Here is a 21,034-nt window from a genome sequence, read left to right as displayed (position 1 = left end):
GTTTGCCCACTCCTAAGTGCGCAAAGACTGTTTAGTCAGTCCTCTCGGGCCACCCCAACCAGTCATGCGCACTTCCCCCGTTCTCCATGCAGGCTGCATCACAGCCTGGGTGGAGAACAAGCTGAGGCACCCATTCCCTAGTTGAGTGTTGAACCAGGATGCTCAAAACCAATCACAACTCTGCATTGCAGCATTGTGATTGGTCAGGGGAGCCTGGGTGCTTACCAATCACAACGCTGCATTGCATCATGTTGACGGCTCTGTCAACATGATAGAGCCTTGCACCAAAATAGTTTATATTTTATTTTATATTTTTAAATCACAATGTGGTATTTTCTTTTTGGAAATCAAAAATAAAATATTGCCATTGGAGTCCTCTTCCATGGTGTAGGGTGAATTGAGCAGTTCTCACTGCCCCTTTCTTCCAGGGCTTTCCTTGCAGCAAAATGGCAGTGAACACTGACCTCTAATTCCCACAGTCAAAATCAGGCGGAAGGAATTAGAAGTCTGCCTCCGACAGCCCTTACTCCGAAAGGCCATTGGATGGGTTTCATCACGGCAGAGACATAGTAGTCCCAGCAATGGGCACTTCAGTTTTAAGCCTTTAGGTGTCCAGGGCAGAGTGTCCATCAGTGATGCTTGACAAACAGTGAGATGGGGTCGACAGTCTCTTTGACCATATCCCACTCTGTGACGAGTAAGGGACATAACAAGGTCAGACGATGAGAGGAGGCAGCAGTGCCAATCATCAGGGACCACAGAGGCTGCCCTCCAGCCACCCAACATCACCTACGTGGCACAATACGTTTTTTTAATGTTTGGTGCATGCATGCATGTGTGTATGTATGAATGCATGTCTTTATGGGAGAGTGCTGTGAAAGGGTGTGTGTATGCCTGTGTGCTTCTGTATATGTTTGTGATTGGTGAGTGAATATAGGTGACGTGAATGTATGTGTGCGTGAGTGAGAGGTTCTTCCCCTTGCTCGAATTACCAGGCACCACTGGTGGTAAATACCTTTCAAGGAGTAGTATTTGTTTTGAGGCTCAAGGGAGTCAAAGGTACTAATTAAATGTTGTATTTAATGTTATCTTTTTTATATTAGGAACAACATTTTTATGGCATAATTCAACTTTCCATGTAAAACGCTGAGTGCTTAACTACAGGGGTTGGTACCAGAATATTGTCTGATATAAATATTGGGTCCTAAATGTCGTTCTACGAAAAGATTGCCCCACTAAAGTTAATACTAAAAAGTACACCAAGAGGCACAATATTTTTAGAAATTATATTTAGGACATTATTTTCTTGTCAGGCGATATATCTATAAACGATAATCTGACATACAACTAGATACATGTATGAAGACGAAACATGAATCATTTATCAAAAAAACAACAACCATGGTTTGAGTGGCATCAAATCAGGCATATATACTGTGCTATCAATACAAATTCTGAGTAGAGTCTAGCTCTAGCCAGAGAGATGGAAAATTAGGAAAACAGTTCCTGAGTGGTAACTCATAGTAATGTAGTCTTGTCCAGAAATTGTACAAGTGCATGGTCTTCCAATTAGGTGAATGGCACATCTGTGGGGCATAATCACTGGGTAATGTAGACTGGAGGCAGATTCACTTCACATAAAGCGATTGAGTTCGAAAGGCAGAGAAAGGCTTGCTAAAGACAACATGAAGGGGATTATTCCTTTGTTTGAATGTTAAAAACAAAAAGTGATGAATAAAGCATGTTAAAGTCTCTGAAATGATTTTGCAGAAGATCGACTGGTTTGAATTAACAATAATTTAATTAATTATTATTCAAATGGTTTGGAATTTGTCAGATTCCAGGTCCTTTGTATTGTAATTTGGGCTAAACCAGATTACACTGTCAAACAGATCTAATAAATCTTTCGGACATAGGGCACAGGAATCAGGCCCTGCTTCCCCTCCCGGTTCTGGGCAGTCCACCAGTACTTTTGTGACGGCTTCAGCACTTTCAGTACCTCGCCCACTTTGAAAGGCAGATTGTCCTCCTCCAGATCCTGGAAATCATAGAGCGCTAGTACCCAGAGAGCGTCCATTCCGTCTGAGGGCGTGGCTCGGTCCGCACACCTAGAAAGGGCTTTAAAGATGGGCTCCTTCAACGTGGCAGTATCCAAGTAATGGGCGGTGTAAAAATCCAGTAGGGTGGGGAAATTTAGGAATTCCTTTGGCCCCATGGTCAGCTTTGCCGGAAGACTGTGGATAATGTAGTGCCGCACCTACCATGAGAAGAAATGAGAGCAAGATCAGAATGGTAAGGGGAGGAAGAACCTTATTTACAAATCATGAGAGGTCAATCTGACATTTCAGGAATTGAGGAAGTCCAATGTAATCCAGGATGGGGCAGGTAGAGTCTTGGATGTTACAGGAGCAAGAACTTTTCTTTACAGACTAATGAAGAGTCAAAGTTTGGGAAATGTGAGAATCAAGTCAGACATCATGGGGCCCATTAGGATGGCAGCACCCTAGCGGTGCTGGGACCGGCCGGCAGTGGTGTGGCGGTCCCGCACCGGCGTTTTGGATGCCACCGTGGCGGTGGCATCCTCCATTCCCAGCATTGTGGCGGGTGGTGCTCACAGCACCATCCGCCACAATGCTGGGAATGCACTGTGTGCATTGTCATGCACAAGGTAACAGGCACCGCGAGGTGCCTGCCACCATGTCCATGACAATGCTGGGGGGTACAATAGGTACCCCCCATGTACACCCCCCCAATACCCTGGGGGCCCGCACCGGGCCACCGTAAGCAAAGTCTGCATGCCTTTGTTGCCGCCACAGGAAGGCTTGTTCCCTCTCCATGCTAATAGGGATGGTGGTGTCTAGCAGACACCGCCACCATATTAAACCCTTTTCCGCTCAGTCGACTTGTTGACTGGGCGGAAAAGCGGCGGACGGTATTCCCGTCCGCCGCTTTTCCGCCCGGTAATCGCCATACTAATATGGGTAAACCAAAACTGGGTATGGGTTTCCAGACAGTAAGGCCAAACCCTGCCTTAACTATTGATCCAACACAAAATGCCAATACTGTCAGGTGTTTTCTGTACAACTTAATTTATACCGAGCATATGGACAAGACTGTATGCAAGGAAGAATTTATCTCATCAGAATAAATCAGTTTCAAATCTGCATTTTATTTGCACAATTCATTAATTTTTCTTGTTTTTGTTCCCTTTTTAAGGAAGTTTTTTGAAGCACATTACAAATACATAATACAAAAAATTATCATGTCAAAACATCACCTATATATCTCATTCATACAACAAGGACATTACAATCATACTGTGAACTCATTCAAACTTCTCACACTCAGAAAGGTAAAAATACACACTTTATGTACAATTATATGCAATAAATGGGAAAGAAACCATAGATGTACAATTTCATGTGAATCACTTTGATTTACAGATTAGCTCAATTCTCTTATGGTTTCCACAAAATAAATGTGTTACAAGAAGGGGGGGTCTACGCGTTTCGAACTCCAGATTTAAGGAGTTCTCGTCAGGACCAAAAGCTCTCTAAATGTAACAGGATGTGCCTCATATATTCCACAGAAATCGCGGAGCGGGACCACTCGATCTTGTCTGTCCTTAGTTCGGTTGAAATATTGTCTTCGCCGGGAAGGTTAGATATGTTTTGATCAATTACCACAGGGCGTCGGGACCCGACTCGAGGACTCATCGGATCGAAGACGCAACGTATCCGCGCCCGATCCAACACTGATGCCGGCCCCCGCATTGAGAGATACCGACGCCCTGTGGTAATTGATCAAAACATAGCTAACCTTCCCGGCGAAGACAATATTTCAACCGAACTAAGGACAGACAAGATCGAGTGGTCCCGCTCCGCGATTTCTGTGGAATATATGAGGCACATCCTGTTACATTTAGAGAGCTTTTGGTCCTGACGAGAACTCCTTAAATCTGGAGTTCGAAACGCGTAGACCCCCCCTTCTTGTAACACATTTATTTTGTGGAAACCATAAGAGAATTGAGCTAATCTGTAAATCAAAGTGATTCACATGAAATTGTACATCTATGGTTTCTTTCCCATTTATTGCATATAATTGTACATAAAGTGTGTATTTTTACCTTTCTGAGTGTGAGAAGTTTGAATGAGTTCACAGTATGATTGTAATGTCCTTGTTGTATGAATGAGATATATAGGTGATGTTTTGACATGATGATTTTTTATATTATGTATTTGTAATGTGCTTCAAAAAACTTCCTTAAAAAGGGAACAAAAACGAGAAAAATTAATGAATTGTGCAAATAAAATGCAGATTTGAAACTGATTTATTCTGATGAGATAAATTCTTCCTTGCATACAGTCTTGTCCATATGCTCGGTATAAATTAAGTTGTACAGAAAACACCTGACAGTATTGGCATTTTGTGTTGGATCAATACTAATATGGGTGGCGGGCGGGGTAAGATGAAAGGCGGATTGCCACTGCCATGCGGGCGATGGCGATCCGCCCTCATCCTAATGGACCCCCTAGTGTCCGAGTACTCTTCAGATAAGTCACTTAGCCACTTTCCATTTGAATGGATATCTGTGCATTACACAGATGGAAATCAAGCTGTCTACTCTATATTTTATTTGAAAAAATATATATGGGCTGTGCAGAGAATGCACTGAGGATTCAAAGAGACTGACTGCTGCTACAAAGGACATGCCCTGGGCCATAACACACAACAACGCGTTTAAGGCAAGATCCATGGGACAGTAATCAATTGGGCGGAGCATGCTTCCTGCACAATAACTAAGCAATCAATGCATGATTGGTTACTGGCCTTAAAACTATGCCATCTGGTATGTTGTAAGTGCACACTGGCTGGCACTATCACTGTAGCAATGAGTGGTAACGAGGTCTACACAGGTTGATGTAGTTCAAGATGTTTTATTGTAGTTAGTTACATGTTCTGTAGATCAGCTCCACCAGGAGCAGCCATCATGCTGCTCAGCCCACTCTCAACTGTGACTTCTCCTCACAAGCTCCCAACATTCCTAAGCGCATCATCACTGCAAAATTCCACTGGCTGAGTAGATGGTAAAATGGTAAAATATTAACATGGACAGGATACTAGGATACTACATATTCCCCTTTCTTATATAACAAAAGCAATTAAGGTAGGAAACTGAAAAGTGAGAACCATAAATGAGGAAAGAAAAAGAAGAATACAGAAACAGCATAAACGATGCAAAGAAGTGAACAAGGAGGGAACATAAAGATAGGTTAAGTAGAAAAAGAGGAAGCGACAGATGAAAAAAAGGAAAAATATAACCCATCCTCCCTTCTATAAATAACTACAGAAAAGAGTAGGAAGACCCAGCGAAAGAAAAACACGAGGAAACAACCAGACACACACACAGTGGAGAAGAAAGAGTAACATCAAGCGGAAGGAAGAACAACAAAAAAATGCACTACGATAATAGAAAGACAGAAGTCAAAGAAAGACTGACAACAAGAATAAAGTTCATAATCCACAGATGACAAGAAGAAAAAACATCACAAGGAAAACTGAACACGCAAAAGAAACAGGGAAGCTGAGAGGAAAATACAAGAAAATCCCTCAAACAAACCCCATTACTATATTGACAAAGTAATTTAATATGAACATACCATTATGTTGCAAGATTGATAATGTAATATATAACAAAAATATTACGTTGAGAAAATAACACAAATGGGACTGAAACCCATGAAACACACCCTATGTAAGGGTAAAGATGTACACAACGTATGTAAGAATGGGACTAAAATCCCTGACAAACTCCTACCCCAAGGAAAAAGGGCCAGAAACTATTATGAACGGGACTAAAACCCATGAAATGAGAGCCCTTGTAAAGACAACGCCATGTAGAGGTCATATACTGTGCAGTGAAGTAATGGGCCTTAAACCCATACAACACAAGTAAGAAAACATGGGACTGAAACCCCTGACCTACCCTAAGACAAAAGGGAAGTTAGATATTGTTAACTAATGTATGTGGGTCTGAACCCATAACCTGTCCCTAAGAATAAGGATGGTTAGGAAATGCAAAGAGGACTAACACCTATGCATAGAACTCTTGAAAGAGGGTAAGAACCGTAAGTAGCCCAAGAAGGCAACTGTATTGTTAGCAAATGGGACTAAAACCCATTGCCATCTCAATAGAGGGAAGACTGCATGCATGCATGTAAATTGAAATAATTAACTCTTGACGGTGTGTACCTAGGGTCCATGTACGTACAATGTTGAGCCCATCAAAAAAAATCATAGAATCCTATGAAGGATAAAACTTGAGAAACCAGAAACACCATGAAATGTACAACAAGCCAAAGCATAGATGCATATAGTAAAACAGGCTTAAATTACCATTTGCATTAACATTTCATTTGCAGACAGTTACAAAATTTGTGTGTACTTGTCACCGTATCCATGTGACACTCAGCAGAGTTGGACTAAACACACTAGGAAGACATATTCCAGTAACAGCAGGTGCATGGGAAATGGCATCCATATACTGTAATTATGTTCACATGGAACACTGTGAGTCAGAAAAAGTCACGACAAGTGGCAGTTTCAGCCAACAAAAAGAAATATAACGTTCCTATAACTGTGTTAGACATCAGCAAAACAAACGGCCCGGCGGTGGCGATCTGCCCGCAATCCTAATGGGGCCCTAACTGCTTACCAACGATTACATCAATAGGATTTGCTAACATTTCACTGTGGAACGCACTCTGGACGCCAATGCTTGCCCAGCAGTGACTGCTGTTTTATTTTTTATTTTTACGGGTCCCCACTGCCCTACCCACTTTGCCCACATGAATTTTGCCATCTACAACTGCAGCACAGTTTAATTAAGCACTGCAGTGCAGATGGCAAGATGTCAGTCGGCATAATCAATGCGGGTGAAAGTCTGCATACCATCAAAGCACTACTTTAGAGAGGAGATTGTAGGCACATACTGACCCTCTGCTGAATAAGCTATTAGTTCTCATCTGAGACTCTACACAGTTTTTATGAATTACTTTAAAAAGGTAAGGAAATGATTCAAAGATAATGTTTAGATTGCCTGATGAGATCATTAATTATCAACCCATTTCCTCCTTAGTGTGACCTCTTCTGCCAGGTTCCAACACGAAAACAACAACAGTTGCCAATCTTGGATCAAGGTTTCATTTCTTAAAACCATTGCCCAAATAAAGGCAACGCAATTTATTAATAGGAGTCCATAGTGTCACTCGGTCGGCCCATATCTCCCTTTGCTGCCTCCTTTCATCCCTCGTCAGTTCTTTACTCATAACAAGCAGAGCTTTGTGTGTTACTACCAGCTACCAGCTACGTGTCGCCCTACATCAGTGGTTAATTTGAGCCGGTGGTCTCCAGTGCTGGCACTGGCACTTAATTGTTAACACTGGCATTTAAGACAGTCTGCCACATGGTGGCACTGTTTGGTAAATTAGAGAGGAGCAGAACAGTTGTATATTATTTCAATATACATCAGAATCAACTATTACCTGCTGCCCAAGTCATTCTTATAGCTGTAAGGGCCTGAAAAAGTCTGAATTGTTATACTTGTAGGCGTGTGATGGTTAATAGATGTATACGTGCTGTCATTGGCAGCGATGGCAGGGGCCATGAGTGGTGTAGGCTGCAGTTGCCTCCTGACAGGGCCCTGTCGCTTATGCTTTTTTACAAATTAAGCTCTGCCCCACATGACAATCTTCACTATCCTGCCAAGCTATTGAGAGGATGATCAAAGAGCATATGCGTGCCTATGTTAAGAATAATCATGATAGGTTACTCATTCCTGACAAGCTTCTTGTACAGAACAACGGCAGAACCCTGAAGCCCACTGTTTATGAATATGGGATGGAAACCGATACGCATCAGCAAACCTGCTAGCTCCCTCTGTGCCACCATGTGTCACACAATGTCGGCTCCCATCACATAGTCTCTCGGTGAGGAGCTGATATCACATGGAAGCAGGGAAAACGAGCTGAACACCACTGTAAATAGTGGTTTCCAGCTCGTTTTCCGAGGTTTTGAAGAGCCAACGTCCATTAAGGGGTGTGAAAACACCACAGGACCTGGCACCAACCTCAGCAAGCTTTTTTTGGGGGGGAGGAGGAAGCCTGGGGGCAGGGTGGGGTTCAGAAGTACCTTTTGACGTTGGCAGTTCAAAGCCTCAGAAAACGCGAGGTCCCACCCCCTTCAAGGCCCCGCCCCTCCTCACACAGTTAGATTGTTCTTCAAGTTGGCAGTATGCATAAGTGTTCGAGGCAAGGAGAGTTTTGGTGGTGTAACACAACACACATTCATTCTGGACGAGGGAACAACAAAACATGAAAGCACTGATGACTACCCCTCATACATACCTACTGGCCAGGCAGGCAAGCAAGAAAGCAAGGCAGAGCACCCACAACAAAACACTGGACTACAACCAGAGACACACACAGTGGAGAAGAAAGAGTAACGTCAAGCATAAGAAAAAACAAAAAAATGCACTACGATAATAGAAAGACAGAAGACACAGAAAGACTGACAACAAGAATAAAGTTCATAATCCACAGATGACAAGAAGAAACAAGCATTTACAATGCAATGGTCTCAGCATTGTTAAAGTTAGAGCTATTGGCATTGCTCATGACATTATTTTTGTTTAAGTTTTTGTTTTTAAAACATAAATAAATGGCATTGTTATTTACAATGCCAATAGCTTAATCGCTCGCAAAGGCGATACCTATTGCATTTGCACCCACACAAAGCCACCTATACACACACACATACAGAGCCACCCACAAAGAGTCATTCACAAAGAGCCACCCACCCACACAGAGCCACCCACACACACAGCCACCCACACATACACACACACAGCCACCCACACACACACAGAGCCACACACACAAACAGCCACACACACAGACAGAGCCACACACACACACAGAGCCGCACACACACAGAGCCACACACACAAACAGAGCCACACACACAGACAGAGCCACACACACACACAGAGCCGCACACACACTGTCATATGGATACTTCATTACATATATTGCGTTAAGTTAGCATGAGTGTATTACATGTTTAAACAGCCGTTTTGCCTTCGGCTTCAGTTTTGCACACGACACGTACTTGTTGTTGTAGCTTTCACCCTAGAAGCGGCGAGTTGCTTTATTTGAGAATAATATGTTATTCCTATGCTATCAGCTTTGCCTGGTACACTTGGTACAACTGTCTGCACACTGAGAGCTGCACACTCTAAGATTAACCTAACACAAGGTTGCTAAGAGGTCTGATCCTCGCACCACATTAGACATTAGACATAACACAAATAATGTTGATGCCAACATTTTGGGCTCTACGCGGGTTTAAGATAGAGTTACACGGAATGAACGCGGACACTTGGTGCTGCGCATGAAGAGAGCTGGTAGCGGTTGATGTGAACTGCTCCTACTGACATTGAGAGGTATGGGGCCGCCCTGCTAAAACCCGAATGAGACCTTCTTAGATATAATATAATATTCTAGATAGGGTGCGCGAAATATAGGTGATATAGATTTCTATAGAAATTGCATTATAACATGCTAGCACCTTTTGCTTACTATGGATTAGTGACTATGCTGCTGACTCTGATTTTTATAATCTGCATTTTGGTATTATACAAGATACTGCGTTTGAGAACTTTGCATTGAATAATAAATACTTCAAACTTGCACTTGTGTTCTTTGACTCTCAGTTTGGTTTGAAATGATTATATAACGAAAGAGTGTTCATGTGTTCCACGACTCCTGAGGTATTCTAAAGATCATGTTCTGGTTTGTCTAATACATGGATCATTCCATAATGATCCATGAGACACTGTAGCTAGCTAGGTAACGAGATTTCTGACACTGAGATGAGTTTTTGGATCATCCTAACTCACTGAGGTTCTAGATCTCTATGCACAGTTCTGTGGGAGAACGGAAACCCTGCTACATGGCGCCCAACGGATTGGTTGGCCGTATTTCATGACACTCGAGTAGTATATCATTCAAACCTTAACACCTTCATACCCGTTTCCGGTAAACGGTGGTGTCGGAAAAACCTACCTATTTTTGGAGTAGGTCTTTTCAAGCTTGAATTCTTCTGTAAACGGTTTCTTTGAATTACTACCCAGTTGTGCTACAAACTGTTCTTTGTCTCTTTTCACTTCCTTTGCTACCATGGCCGTGGAAATTGCGCAGCATAGCCGAGTCGCGGTTCGCGACCACTTGCGGACATACAATGTCCCTGTGGACTGCTTGGCTGTGGTTCTAGTGGTGAGTGCGGAACATGCGTACCCGTACGAATTATTTTATTCCTGGGTGACATTTCCGGCTGTGGACGCTAATTCGGGCGTCTTCCATTCATACACTGCCTCGGCAGTACCGGCGGCTTATGCTCCGTACAGGGCACTGGAAGTACCTATTGACGCTTGGCAGCACGGTGTTTGGTTTGGTGGCGCCCTACCCCATTCTTTGAACGCTACGAGGTTAGGTCCTTTATCCATTCCGGGCACAAATTGGCCCGCATTGGGTGGATTTACTCCTCATCCTAATCGCGCCACGTGTAACGTAGCCGACCTGAGGCGTCTTCATGAGGTCTCGGTTGGAGTGATTAGAGCGCTTGTTCATTACATTAGTCGTAATATTCAAGGCGCAGCCCCCGCAGGTGCGCAGCTTCGAGCAGAACAGACTGGTTTGAAAATCAGTCCTGTCTTGGTGAATTCCGTTATGGGCAGGAAGCCAGATAGTACGGATGAATTTCCTTACTGGCTTGCCGAGAAATTCGACCAGTTAGAGGCTGTGTTTCCTAATACGACTCCGAGTGAAAAACACCGGATTCTTACGCTTAGTTTACCGAAGGAAATAGCCCCGGAACTTGCTGACTGTGAGACATGGGGTAAGACATTTGCAGCGGTTTACTCGAGGTGCTTTGGCACACCTTCAGTTTCGAACCTGTCTGCGATCCTCAAACGTGTTCAGGATGATCACGGACCTGAATCGGCGGTTGAGTTGGGTATGCGCCTGAACGGTTCATTTGAGACAGTTTGAGGTATTATCCTTGCCAATGTAAAAGGGGATGCAGTGAACTTTCAGGTGGCCAATGGTCTGGCGTTAGTACCCGATGCCGAAAAACCCCGTCAGCTGGCAAGAATTATTGTGGCGGCTTATAAAATGGTTGGCCGCAATTCTAAGGGTGCGAAGGTTTTTCTTGAAAAAGAAAAGAAGCAGCCCCAGGGGCAGTCTTCGGAAACAGGTGGACAGCCCAAGTCCAAAAAACAAACTTGGCCTAAAAAGCAGAATAAGGGTAAGCAACAAGAGCAACAGACACAGGTCTCTAGTCCGGCGCCTTCACAACCTGCGCAGTCAGAGCGAGTTTATGAATTGCGCGATCGCGCTACGATTAAATCGCCTGACAGATATCAGGCATCTGACCAACGCTCTCCTCGTTCCTTTCAGGACTCATCGGCTCCGTCAACCGGTGGTGGAGGGGGCGGCAGGGGCAGGGGTGGTCAGCAAGGACGTGGCCAGCCCCGCATGCGAAGTGAAGGGGACCAGCGGGACGACTCTACGCCAAAGAGACCGCAGTTTGCCAAGAAGAAAGTCGCTGCCTTAACGGCGCATCGATATGCCCCAGATAGTGAGAACGCGGCTTCGGAATCTGACGTGGGCTCTGACCTTGCTGGACAGCTCGGCGGAGATTACCATAGTGAGAGAGGCCCTCCGTCCACTGTTGAAGGTGACAGCGACTGACACTTATGTTGTAATCGAAACAGCTGATACACATGTTGCTCCCCCTGAAAGACTTTTTGAAATTGTCCTGTTAATTGAAGGTGACATGCAGCGAACTGTAAAAGGGGTATTTTGGGAGAATCTTTCGGATACGTATGACATTTTGCTTTCGGAGGCTGACTGGCCCCCACCTTTTGTTCTCGCAGCTCCGCGAGGGGAGGAGGTAATCCTCCCCAGTTTCACGCACACTGTACCGAGAGTGGAAGCGCTGCATTTTGCAGAAGAGTGGGCTCTGGCGCTTGCGCCGGCTGTGTACCGAAATCAGTGTGGCTGGGATAAATTGTCCCCTAGCCATGAGATTCCTTTGCGGTCACAGCCTCAGCCACAACCCCAGTATCCCATACGGCGTGAAGCTAAAGCTTCGGTCGCGGCTATCCTTGAACAATTGGAATATCAAGGTGTAATTGAAACATGTGTGTCACCAATGAATAATCCCCTTTTTACTGTTAACAAGCCAGACGGCTCGTATCGTCTTGTTTTGGATTACAGGCATTTGAACTCGCATTGCCGTAACTGTGCAGTACAGAATACTCACGGCTCTGCCCTAGTGAATAGTCTTGAGCGTAAACGGTTCAAAACCACGCTTGACATTTCCAATGGTTTTTATGCACATAGATTAGATGGTCTAAGTTCCCAATGGACCAGTTTTACGTGCGGCGGCGTACAAAAAATGTTTAAACGACTCCCAATGGGATATAAAAATAGTCCTGGAGTGTTTTCCGCCCGCATAGTCTCTCTTTTGGAGAGTTTCGATCCAGTTGCATGTTCGTATGTGGATGACATTTATCTCACAGACGACGAGCTTTGGGTGCATCTGTGTCGAGTAAACAGCATAATTTGTAACTTTGCAGATATGGGTTACAAGTTTAACTTTGCAAAATCACACATTGCGGAGTACACAGTGTTGTTTCTAGGTTATGAACTTAACCATGAAGGAAAGGGATTGGCTCCTCACTTCCTGGAGAAGTGCGCGCAGTTGCGCTCTCCGACAACGCTGAAAAAATTACAGTCTTTACTGGGTTTTTTAAATTTCGGGAGGACATACATTCCGGAATATGCCCAGCGTATCAAGCCTTTATATGCCTTGGTACAACCATCTTTTTCCAAATCATGCTGGCTGCCTGAGCATTCAGCCATTCTGCAGTCTTTGCAGGCTGATTTGCTCACTTCTGACTACTTACAGACCCGTGATAACCAGACCAACCTGGTGATAAGAATTATCCCTGGGACGGTGGGTTTCACGTACCTGACTTTTAATGAGGGGGATACTGTACCTATTGCTTACAAGTCACACTTGTACACTTCGGCTGAACTGCGTTTTTCCACTGTGGAGAAAGTGTTAACGGCTGTGCAGATGGCAATTCTTAAAGAACGTGCCCTGTCGCAGGGAAAGCGCATGTTGGTTGTTACCCCGTGTCCTGCATTGGAGGCGGTCACGAAAGCCAGTGTACCGAATTCTAAAGCTTTGCACCCTCGGTGGATTCAGTGGGCTACATCCTTGACATCTCAGGATGTCACGTTTATTTTTGACGCCGCTTTACGGTCGCAGGAGTATTTACAGTATGAATTTGTTCATCCTGCTCCTTTAGCAATGCGGCCGTTGGAGGATTTCCACTGTATCATTTACACGGATGGTTCGGCGCAGGTTGCGCATGGCTCTAAACATGCCTACGTTTCCGCTTGCGCCATTGTGGTCGGTGCCATGGTGAACGATGAGTTCAAGTCCAGTGTCGTGCACACGCAGACGCTTGGAGACTGCACCGCACAATTAGCAGAGCTCCGTGCTCTTATGCTCGCATTGGAGTACGCAGATCCTAGTGTGACAACTTTAATCGTAAGTGATTCTTACTACTGTGTCCAGTCTTACAATGAGAACTTGTTCTTTTGGATTCAGAATGATTTTCGTGATTCCAAAGGTAGCACAATAAAATATAAAATTATCTGGGTCCGAGTGGCGGAACTTAAAGAGAAGCTGCCGCTCGTGTTTGTGATTCATACTCTCGGCCACCAGCGCGTGGGAGTCCACGCTGTTGGCAACTCGCTTGCTGATGAAGCAGCGAAGTCAGCGGTATCTAAATACTTAGTTGCAGCAGTCACGAGGTCCAAGAGCAAAATAGATGATGACATCTTGGCGGCTGTTGCTGCCACGGCGAAGGGAGGTAAATATCCTGCGGGGTTCCCTTCGAAGTACACATACCACTTAAGTCCCGATAAGGTTCCTTATGTGAAAATTCCTGAAGTTGGAGAGCGTCTAGTTCCCAACTCGGATCGCAGAGCTTCTCTGATTACAGCGGCTCATGAAGGTGTGGCGTCTGCGCATGCGGGCGTCTCAGCCACTGTGTCTCAGCTACAACAGAGGTTCTGGTGGCGGGGACTGTACAAACAGACGCGCGATTATGTCCTTATGTGTGACATTTGTCAGCAGATTAAGCCTTCTACTGCTGCGCGTCCGCCTCAGACACAGTTGTACATCTCTTATAAACCACTTGGATGTGTTTATTTGGATCACTGCGGTCCTTTCTCTTCTGATACTGCGTATAAATATATCTTAGTAGCAGTTGACTCATGCACACGCTTTGTGTGGTTATGGCCGCATCGCAGCGCTGATTCACGGACTGTCATTAAGGATTTGCGTGTCTTTGTGGGAATCTTTGCTTGTGGTGCTTTCCATTTGGACCAGGGTCCGGCTTTCGCCTCTAAGGCGTATAAGGATGCTATGGTTTCGTTGGGAGTACAGGTGAAGTTTTCAAGCCCCTACAGGCCTGAGGGCAATTCTGTGGTAGAAAGAATGAACCGCGACTTAAAGCAATCTTTGACAGCCCGAGTTATAGGCACTGGTAGAAACTGGCTGACCCACCTCTATGGCGTGCAGCGTGCGCTTAATAATCTCCCTAGAAGGTCTCTGGGTGGGCGGACCCCATACGAAATGCTCTTTGGTATCAAGATGTACGTCCCTGACCTTGATGGTGCAGACTGCGAGGCCCAGGCCGCGGCCTTTGACGTAGATGAACATTGCAATGTTTTACAGGATCTACAAAGGACCAGAGACAGTCTTGCAAAGGAACACTTGCCCTCCACGTCGGATGATGCGTTGCAGATCCCGGTAGTTGGCTGGCTACCCCAAGTTGGAGAACTGGTTCGAGAGAAGATCGATAACAAAAAGGAGTTTGGTCCCTCATATCGAGCGCCAGTTCGGGTCCTTGGAGTGAAGGGCACAAGAACAGTCATTTTACCACCACTTCCAGGTCGTAAAGAAAACAGATTTATTTCTATTGACAATGTCAAGACATACAGGGTGGCCGATTCTTCATAGCATGACACCGGCTGTATCCTGTCCTTCCATGGTGAGGCACTCTGTGCTGGCTATTACATCTGGTGCAGATCAGGAGGTGTCCCTCGAGATGCCTGCCATATCAAGTCCTTTATTAAATACTATTCCTGTTACTAACATTGATGAGGTGACCTATGCAGATCCTGCTGATTTATCTATGTCCGATTTACATGCTCGTTTGGCTAACCAGTCCAGATTCTCTTTTGACTCTGATTCGGAACTTTCAAAGAAACCATCGACTATTGCAAAATATGCCACATTGTTTAAAAAACATTTTTTAGTTCCACCTTGGACATACATTTGGCTGATACTATTTACATTTTATCTTTTTATGTCAATTGGTTTTGTGTTTTATTTTTTCCGCCTGATTGATGGCCATTATGTGAAAGAAAGAACAGGAATTCGGTACCTTAATGGAACATTGGCCCCTCACTCCTCCTCACATTCAGCACACAGACTAAAGAGAGACTTACATTCAGTACATATTACTGCTTGGCCTGTCCTTGATGGGATTGTGTGGGATGCGGTTAGGTTTCAGATACATGGCCCCACAGAAGTAATTAATGTTCCTAATGTGCTTAGAGTAAACATGGGAGATGTGATTAAGCAAAATATTCGTTCTGATGATTGGGATCTTCAGGCCGTAGAAGCATTGTTCTCTGAATTGAAATATTATGCGGCCTTTGATGATGAGGATTTGTATTTAGATTCTGTCAATTATGGTGATTTGTTTTGTTACCAACATTATGGAAATCATTTCTTGCACAAGACAAGTTCCAGGCGGGTTCCTGTGAATTACACTCAGTGGGAACATTGCCCTGCTCCTTTACAGGGGAGCTCAAGTACTTTTCTGGGAAAATACTCTTACTTTACAGATTTTAATCAATCAAATCCTGAGTCTTTTTACTTCAAGGTGAAACAGAAATCCATGCCAAAAGTTAGACTGACTGACACAAAATTGTTGTATTCAAAGTCCTTTCTAGAAAGGTTATCTGTGGATGGCTATGAGTTATGGAAGGATGCTATTGACCTTAAATCGGTTTGGGGTACCAAAGATTGGCAGGTACAAGGCACTGAGGCTTTGCATCGTGCATGTCTCATCCCGAATCACATGTTGTTTTTAAATTCGACTATTTCCCAAACAACATGTTTTGGATTGGCTACATCTAAAAAATTAAATACCCCTACTATCCCTGATTTGGAAGAATATTCAGGTTGGAGTAATTTCACTACATTGTCCATAAGTGATATACAAGCACTTTTACAGAATTCCTCCTTTAATATTTCCAGTTTTGATCCGGATGGGTGGCTTTTATGGCAAAGAAGCTCTGATTCTTGCCAAAGTCGTTTTTTGGGTTTGTCTGAGGGTTTTACACGCATCAGGCCAGATCCCAGGTTTGACTCAGATCACACTGTTACAACTTATTCAGTAGGCAAATTGTGTCAGAACTGGTTACAACATTCCACTTTAGCTGCAGTTAAACTGCATCTGTCCCAGTTGAATGAGAACATAGAGTTAAATGATTTTATAAAAGGCCCGACTATGGGTAGGTCTAAACGCTTTATTTATGCTATTTACAATGAAATTTGGAAATTTTCAAAAGTCGAAGCAGCTAAACGCCTGAGGGCTATTGATCAAGCCAATTTGGAAAAAGTGCTTGCAGTGGTCGATAATAGTATTAACACGCTTTCTTCCAGAATTTACACATTGGATAATATTGTTTCTTCTGTTGTTGATATTGTACATGATGAAGTGTCCACGTTATACCATGGTCAAAATCAATTACGTTCTGTAATGCAGTTTGCCTGGACTCTACAGACAATTAAGGCTGGTCGAGTTCCCTGGACCTCATTGAACGTTTCATCACTCTTTGCCCCTTTTAATCTTACTGATAAACAGCGCATGCTTTCAATGCGTGATGCATCGTTTTCTATGTTACATATTGAGAAGCTAGAATCCTTACCTTTCTCTGTTGCTGAAACCACCACTGCCACGTGGCTTATTCATGGTTTAATTACATTACCATTTCCTTTATATAAATTTACTAACTGTATGCGGTATATTGCTATAGGACGATATGAGCCACTAGGCAATGCATTCCTACATGAGGCATGGTCATTACCATACACATACAGATGTCTGAAAGATGGAAAAGAAGTGAATCTTAATGGTGAGGAATGCACACAGTCACCTGACCATTCATTAATATGCAGACACATTCAGTTACACGGTTCTTGTAATCAGGACCGCCCAAATTTAGCATGTGTTTTAAAAGGCACGCCAGTTCCAGCAGTAGTTCCCACATTTACTTTATTAGCTAATGGTAGTTATTTGCTTTTAAACAACGAATTATGTTGTGGTTTATTAATTGGTGTGGCTTATATAGTTACTGTATCAGAGCGTGTAGTGTGCTGCAAGAACGTCCTATACCCACCCACGCATGGCTCTTCAGATATCTCCATCTGGCCACGGATCCCAACCTTGGAAGCGAAATTCAATGGTTTAAGCAGAATAAGGGCTCTTTTGTCTCAAAAACAAGTGACCCTGAGTTCGGCCCGGGAAACTTATGTCCTTCACATAGCTAACACCCGCACAGAGGTGCAGGCGCTTTTAAACACTGATTTGCCATTTCATTTCTGCGAGCTGGTACACCAGATTTTTAATGCTTCTTCAACGACTGGGCTGGCACATTTTTTTAAATTAGTAAGCAGTGGCCTCGTGACTACGTTTGAAAAAGTTTTTGGTCTCATTCCCACGTTTTTCCACACTATTTTTTCGAGTTTGTTTGGTGGAATACCTGTATTGCTGGCTGTAGCCGCAGGCTTTCTGTTGGTGTTTTTCTTCATAAAACATGGATGCCCATCCTGCGCAAGACGCCGTTCAACGCCTCCTGACACTGTGCCGTAATCGGATGCTCAATTACTATGGAACATTGCCGCTTGCAGCATTAAGCACGGCCTATAGATTGTCATTTCGGTTCACCGACTTCACGTGTGTCCAACCTGTGTTTCACTGCCTGAGCTGCGAGTTCGATTGGGCCATTGATTTATGCCTATGCTTGAGGACTGCTCCTGACGTCGATTTTGATCAGCTAATGCGTCCCGTTGTGGCTCACGAGCTGATCTGTTCTGGCGAGAGAGTTATGGCCTTGGCAGCGATAAATGGAGTTCTGGGCCAATGGGAGATCTCTGCAGCGGCGAATGCCTTTCTGACACACAGCGATCTGGTGAACCCACCGAGTTGTCCTCTGACGTTGCAGGAGGATCCGATGCTGGAGGAGCACGTATGTTCTTTCCCATTGCTAAATTGGATGGCTGAACTATTTTCGGATGATGGCAGTGATTTCATACTGGAGGCTGTTGCAACTTTCTTTGCATATACTTTCCAATCGTGAGATGCCTGGGAGGAATGCTTTGTGGTGAAATATGACTTTCCCCTCGCTGAATTGGAGAGATGAACTATGTTCAGCTGATGGAGAGTTCACTCACGTGATGTCGCTGGAGATAACGTCTAGGTGGCACATGACTTTGGATATCGGATAAGTGCCTTGGTTTTTCTCTTACAAACATTTGAAAGGATGAGACCTGGTCCTACATTTCGTAATTTTGAGACCTGGCGGATGACTTTTGATTCAAGGGTTTTGTGGTTTTTTTTTTTTTTTTTAAGAATTGAGGCCACTGTAGGCATTTATACATATTCATTCATACATATTCATTCATACATATTTTTAGCTTATTTTAGCTCAAGATTATTGAATTTTGCTTTCAATTTTTGTATCTGATTTAGTATTGCCTTTTCCCTTATGATTGGCGGTGCTCGGACCAATGGGGGGGTGTCATATGGATACTTCATTACATATATTGCGTTAAGTTAGCATGAGTGTATTACATGTTTAAACAGCCGTTTTGCCTTCGGCTTCAGTTTTGCACACGACACGTACTTGTTGTTGTAGCTTTCACCCTAGAAGCGGCGAGTTGCTTTATTTGAGAATAATATGTTATTCCTATGCTATCAGCTTTGCCTGGTACACTTGGTACAACTGTCTGCACACTGAGAGCTGCACACTCTAAGATTAACCTAACACAAGGTTGCTAAGAGGTCTGATCCTCGCACCACATTAGACATTAGACATAACACAAATAATGTTGATGCCAACATTTTGGGCTCTACGCGGGTTTAAGATAGAGTTACACGGAATGAACGCGGACACTTGGTGCTGCGCATGAAGAGAGCTGGTAGCGGTTGATGTGAACTGCTCCTACTGACATTGAGAGGTATGGGGCCGCCCTGCTAAAACCCGAATGAGACCTTCTTAGATATAATATAATATTCTAGATAGGGTGCGCGAAATATAGGTGATATAGATTTCTATAGAAATTGCATTATAACATGCTAGCACCTTTTGCTTACTATGGATTAGTGACTATGCTGCTGACTCTGATTTTTATAATCTGCATTTTGGTATTATACAAGATACTGCGTTTGAGAACTTTGCATTGAATAATAAATACTTCAAACTTGCACTTGTGTTCTTTGACTCTCAGTTTGGTTTGAAATGATTATATAACGAAAGAGTGTTCATGTGTTCCACGACTCCTGAGGTATTCTAAAGATCATGTTCTGGTTTGTCTAATACATGGATCATTCCATAATGATCCATGAGACACTGTAGCTAGCTAGGTAACGAGATTTCTGACACTGAGATGAGTTTTTGGATCATCCTAACTCACTGAGGTTCTAGATCTCTATGCACAGTTCTGTGGGAGAACGGAAACCCTGCTACAACACACAGAGCCACACACACAAACAGAGCCACACACACAGACAGAGCCACACACACACACAGAGCCGCACACACACACAGAGCCACACACACAAACAGAGCCACACACACACACAGAGCCACACACACACAGAGCCACACACACAGAGCCACACAAACACACACAGAGCCACACACACACACACAGAGCCCCCCCCACACACACACAGCCACACACACAGAGCCACACACGCAGAACCACACACACAGAGCCACACACACAGAGCCACATACACAGAGACACACAGAGCCACACACACACACACACACACAGAGCCACACACACACAGAGCCACACACACACACAGAGCCACACAAACACACAGAGCCACACACACACACACAGAGCCACACACACACACACACAGAGCCACACACACACACAGAGCCACACACGAACACAGAGCCACACACGAACACAGAGCCACACACAGACACAGAGCCACACACACACACACACAGCCACACACACACACAGAGCCACACACACACAGAGAACCACACACACACACAGAACCCCATACACACAGAACCACACACACAGCCACACACACACAGAGACACACAGAGCCATACACACACACAGAGCCACACACACACACACAGAGCCACACACACACACAGAGCCACACACACACAGAGCCACACACATATAGAGCCCAGAGCCACACACACACACAGAGCCACACACACACACAGAGCCACACACACACAGAGCCACACACACACAGAGCCACACACACATAGAGCCACACACACACACAGAGACCCACACACACACAGAGACCCACACACACACAGAGACCCACACACAGACAGAGACCCCCCCCACACACACAGAGACCCCCCCACGCACACACCACAGGGGCTCCTCAGGACGCAGCACAGCTGAGACTCTGACGCAAGCAGCACATCTGCTTGTAGGATTTTTACCATGGTGTAAAGTGGTGGCAAACCTGTGCGATATTTTGTAAGTTGCAAGAGGATGGGCGCGAGAATGATGTGATCTGGGTCAACAGCAGATACTGAAA

The 21,034-nt window shown here is 44.4% G+C and overlaps 1 protein-coding gene across 2 annotated transcripts in view; it reads right to left on the bottom strand.

Moving 5' to 3' along the window:
• Positions 1–1,272: 1,272 nt before the first annotated feature.
• LOC147703642 (crk-like protein) overlaps positions 1,273–21,034 on the bottom strand; it is a 136,882-nt gene continuing 117,120 nt past the window's right edge. For both annotated transcript variants that reach the window (XM_086931980.1, XM_086931981.1), the window contains exon 4: positions 1,273–2,257. In XM_086931980.1, the coding sequence (XP_086788106.1) occupies positions 1,895–2,257 (363 nt within the window). In that variant the 3' untranslated portion in view covers positions 1,273–1,894. The remainder of the gene's footprint in view (positions 2,258–21,034) is intronic.

The sequence above is a fragment of the Lissotriton vulgaris genome, chromosome 7, assembly GCF_964263255.1.
Source record: "Lissotriton vulgaris chromosome 7, aLisVul1.2, whole genome shotgun sequence".
Taxonomy (NCBI): domain Eukaryota; kingdom Metazoa; phylum Chordata; class Amphibia; order Caudata; family Salamandridae; genus Lissotriton; species Lissotriton vulgaris.
Note: the sequence above shows the minus strand (reverse complement) of the source record. Positions and strands in the feature narration are given on the sequence as shown.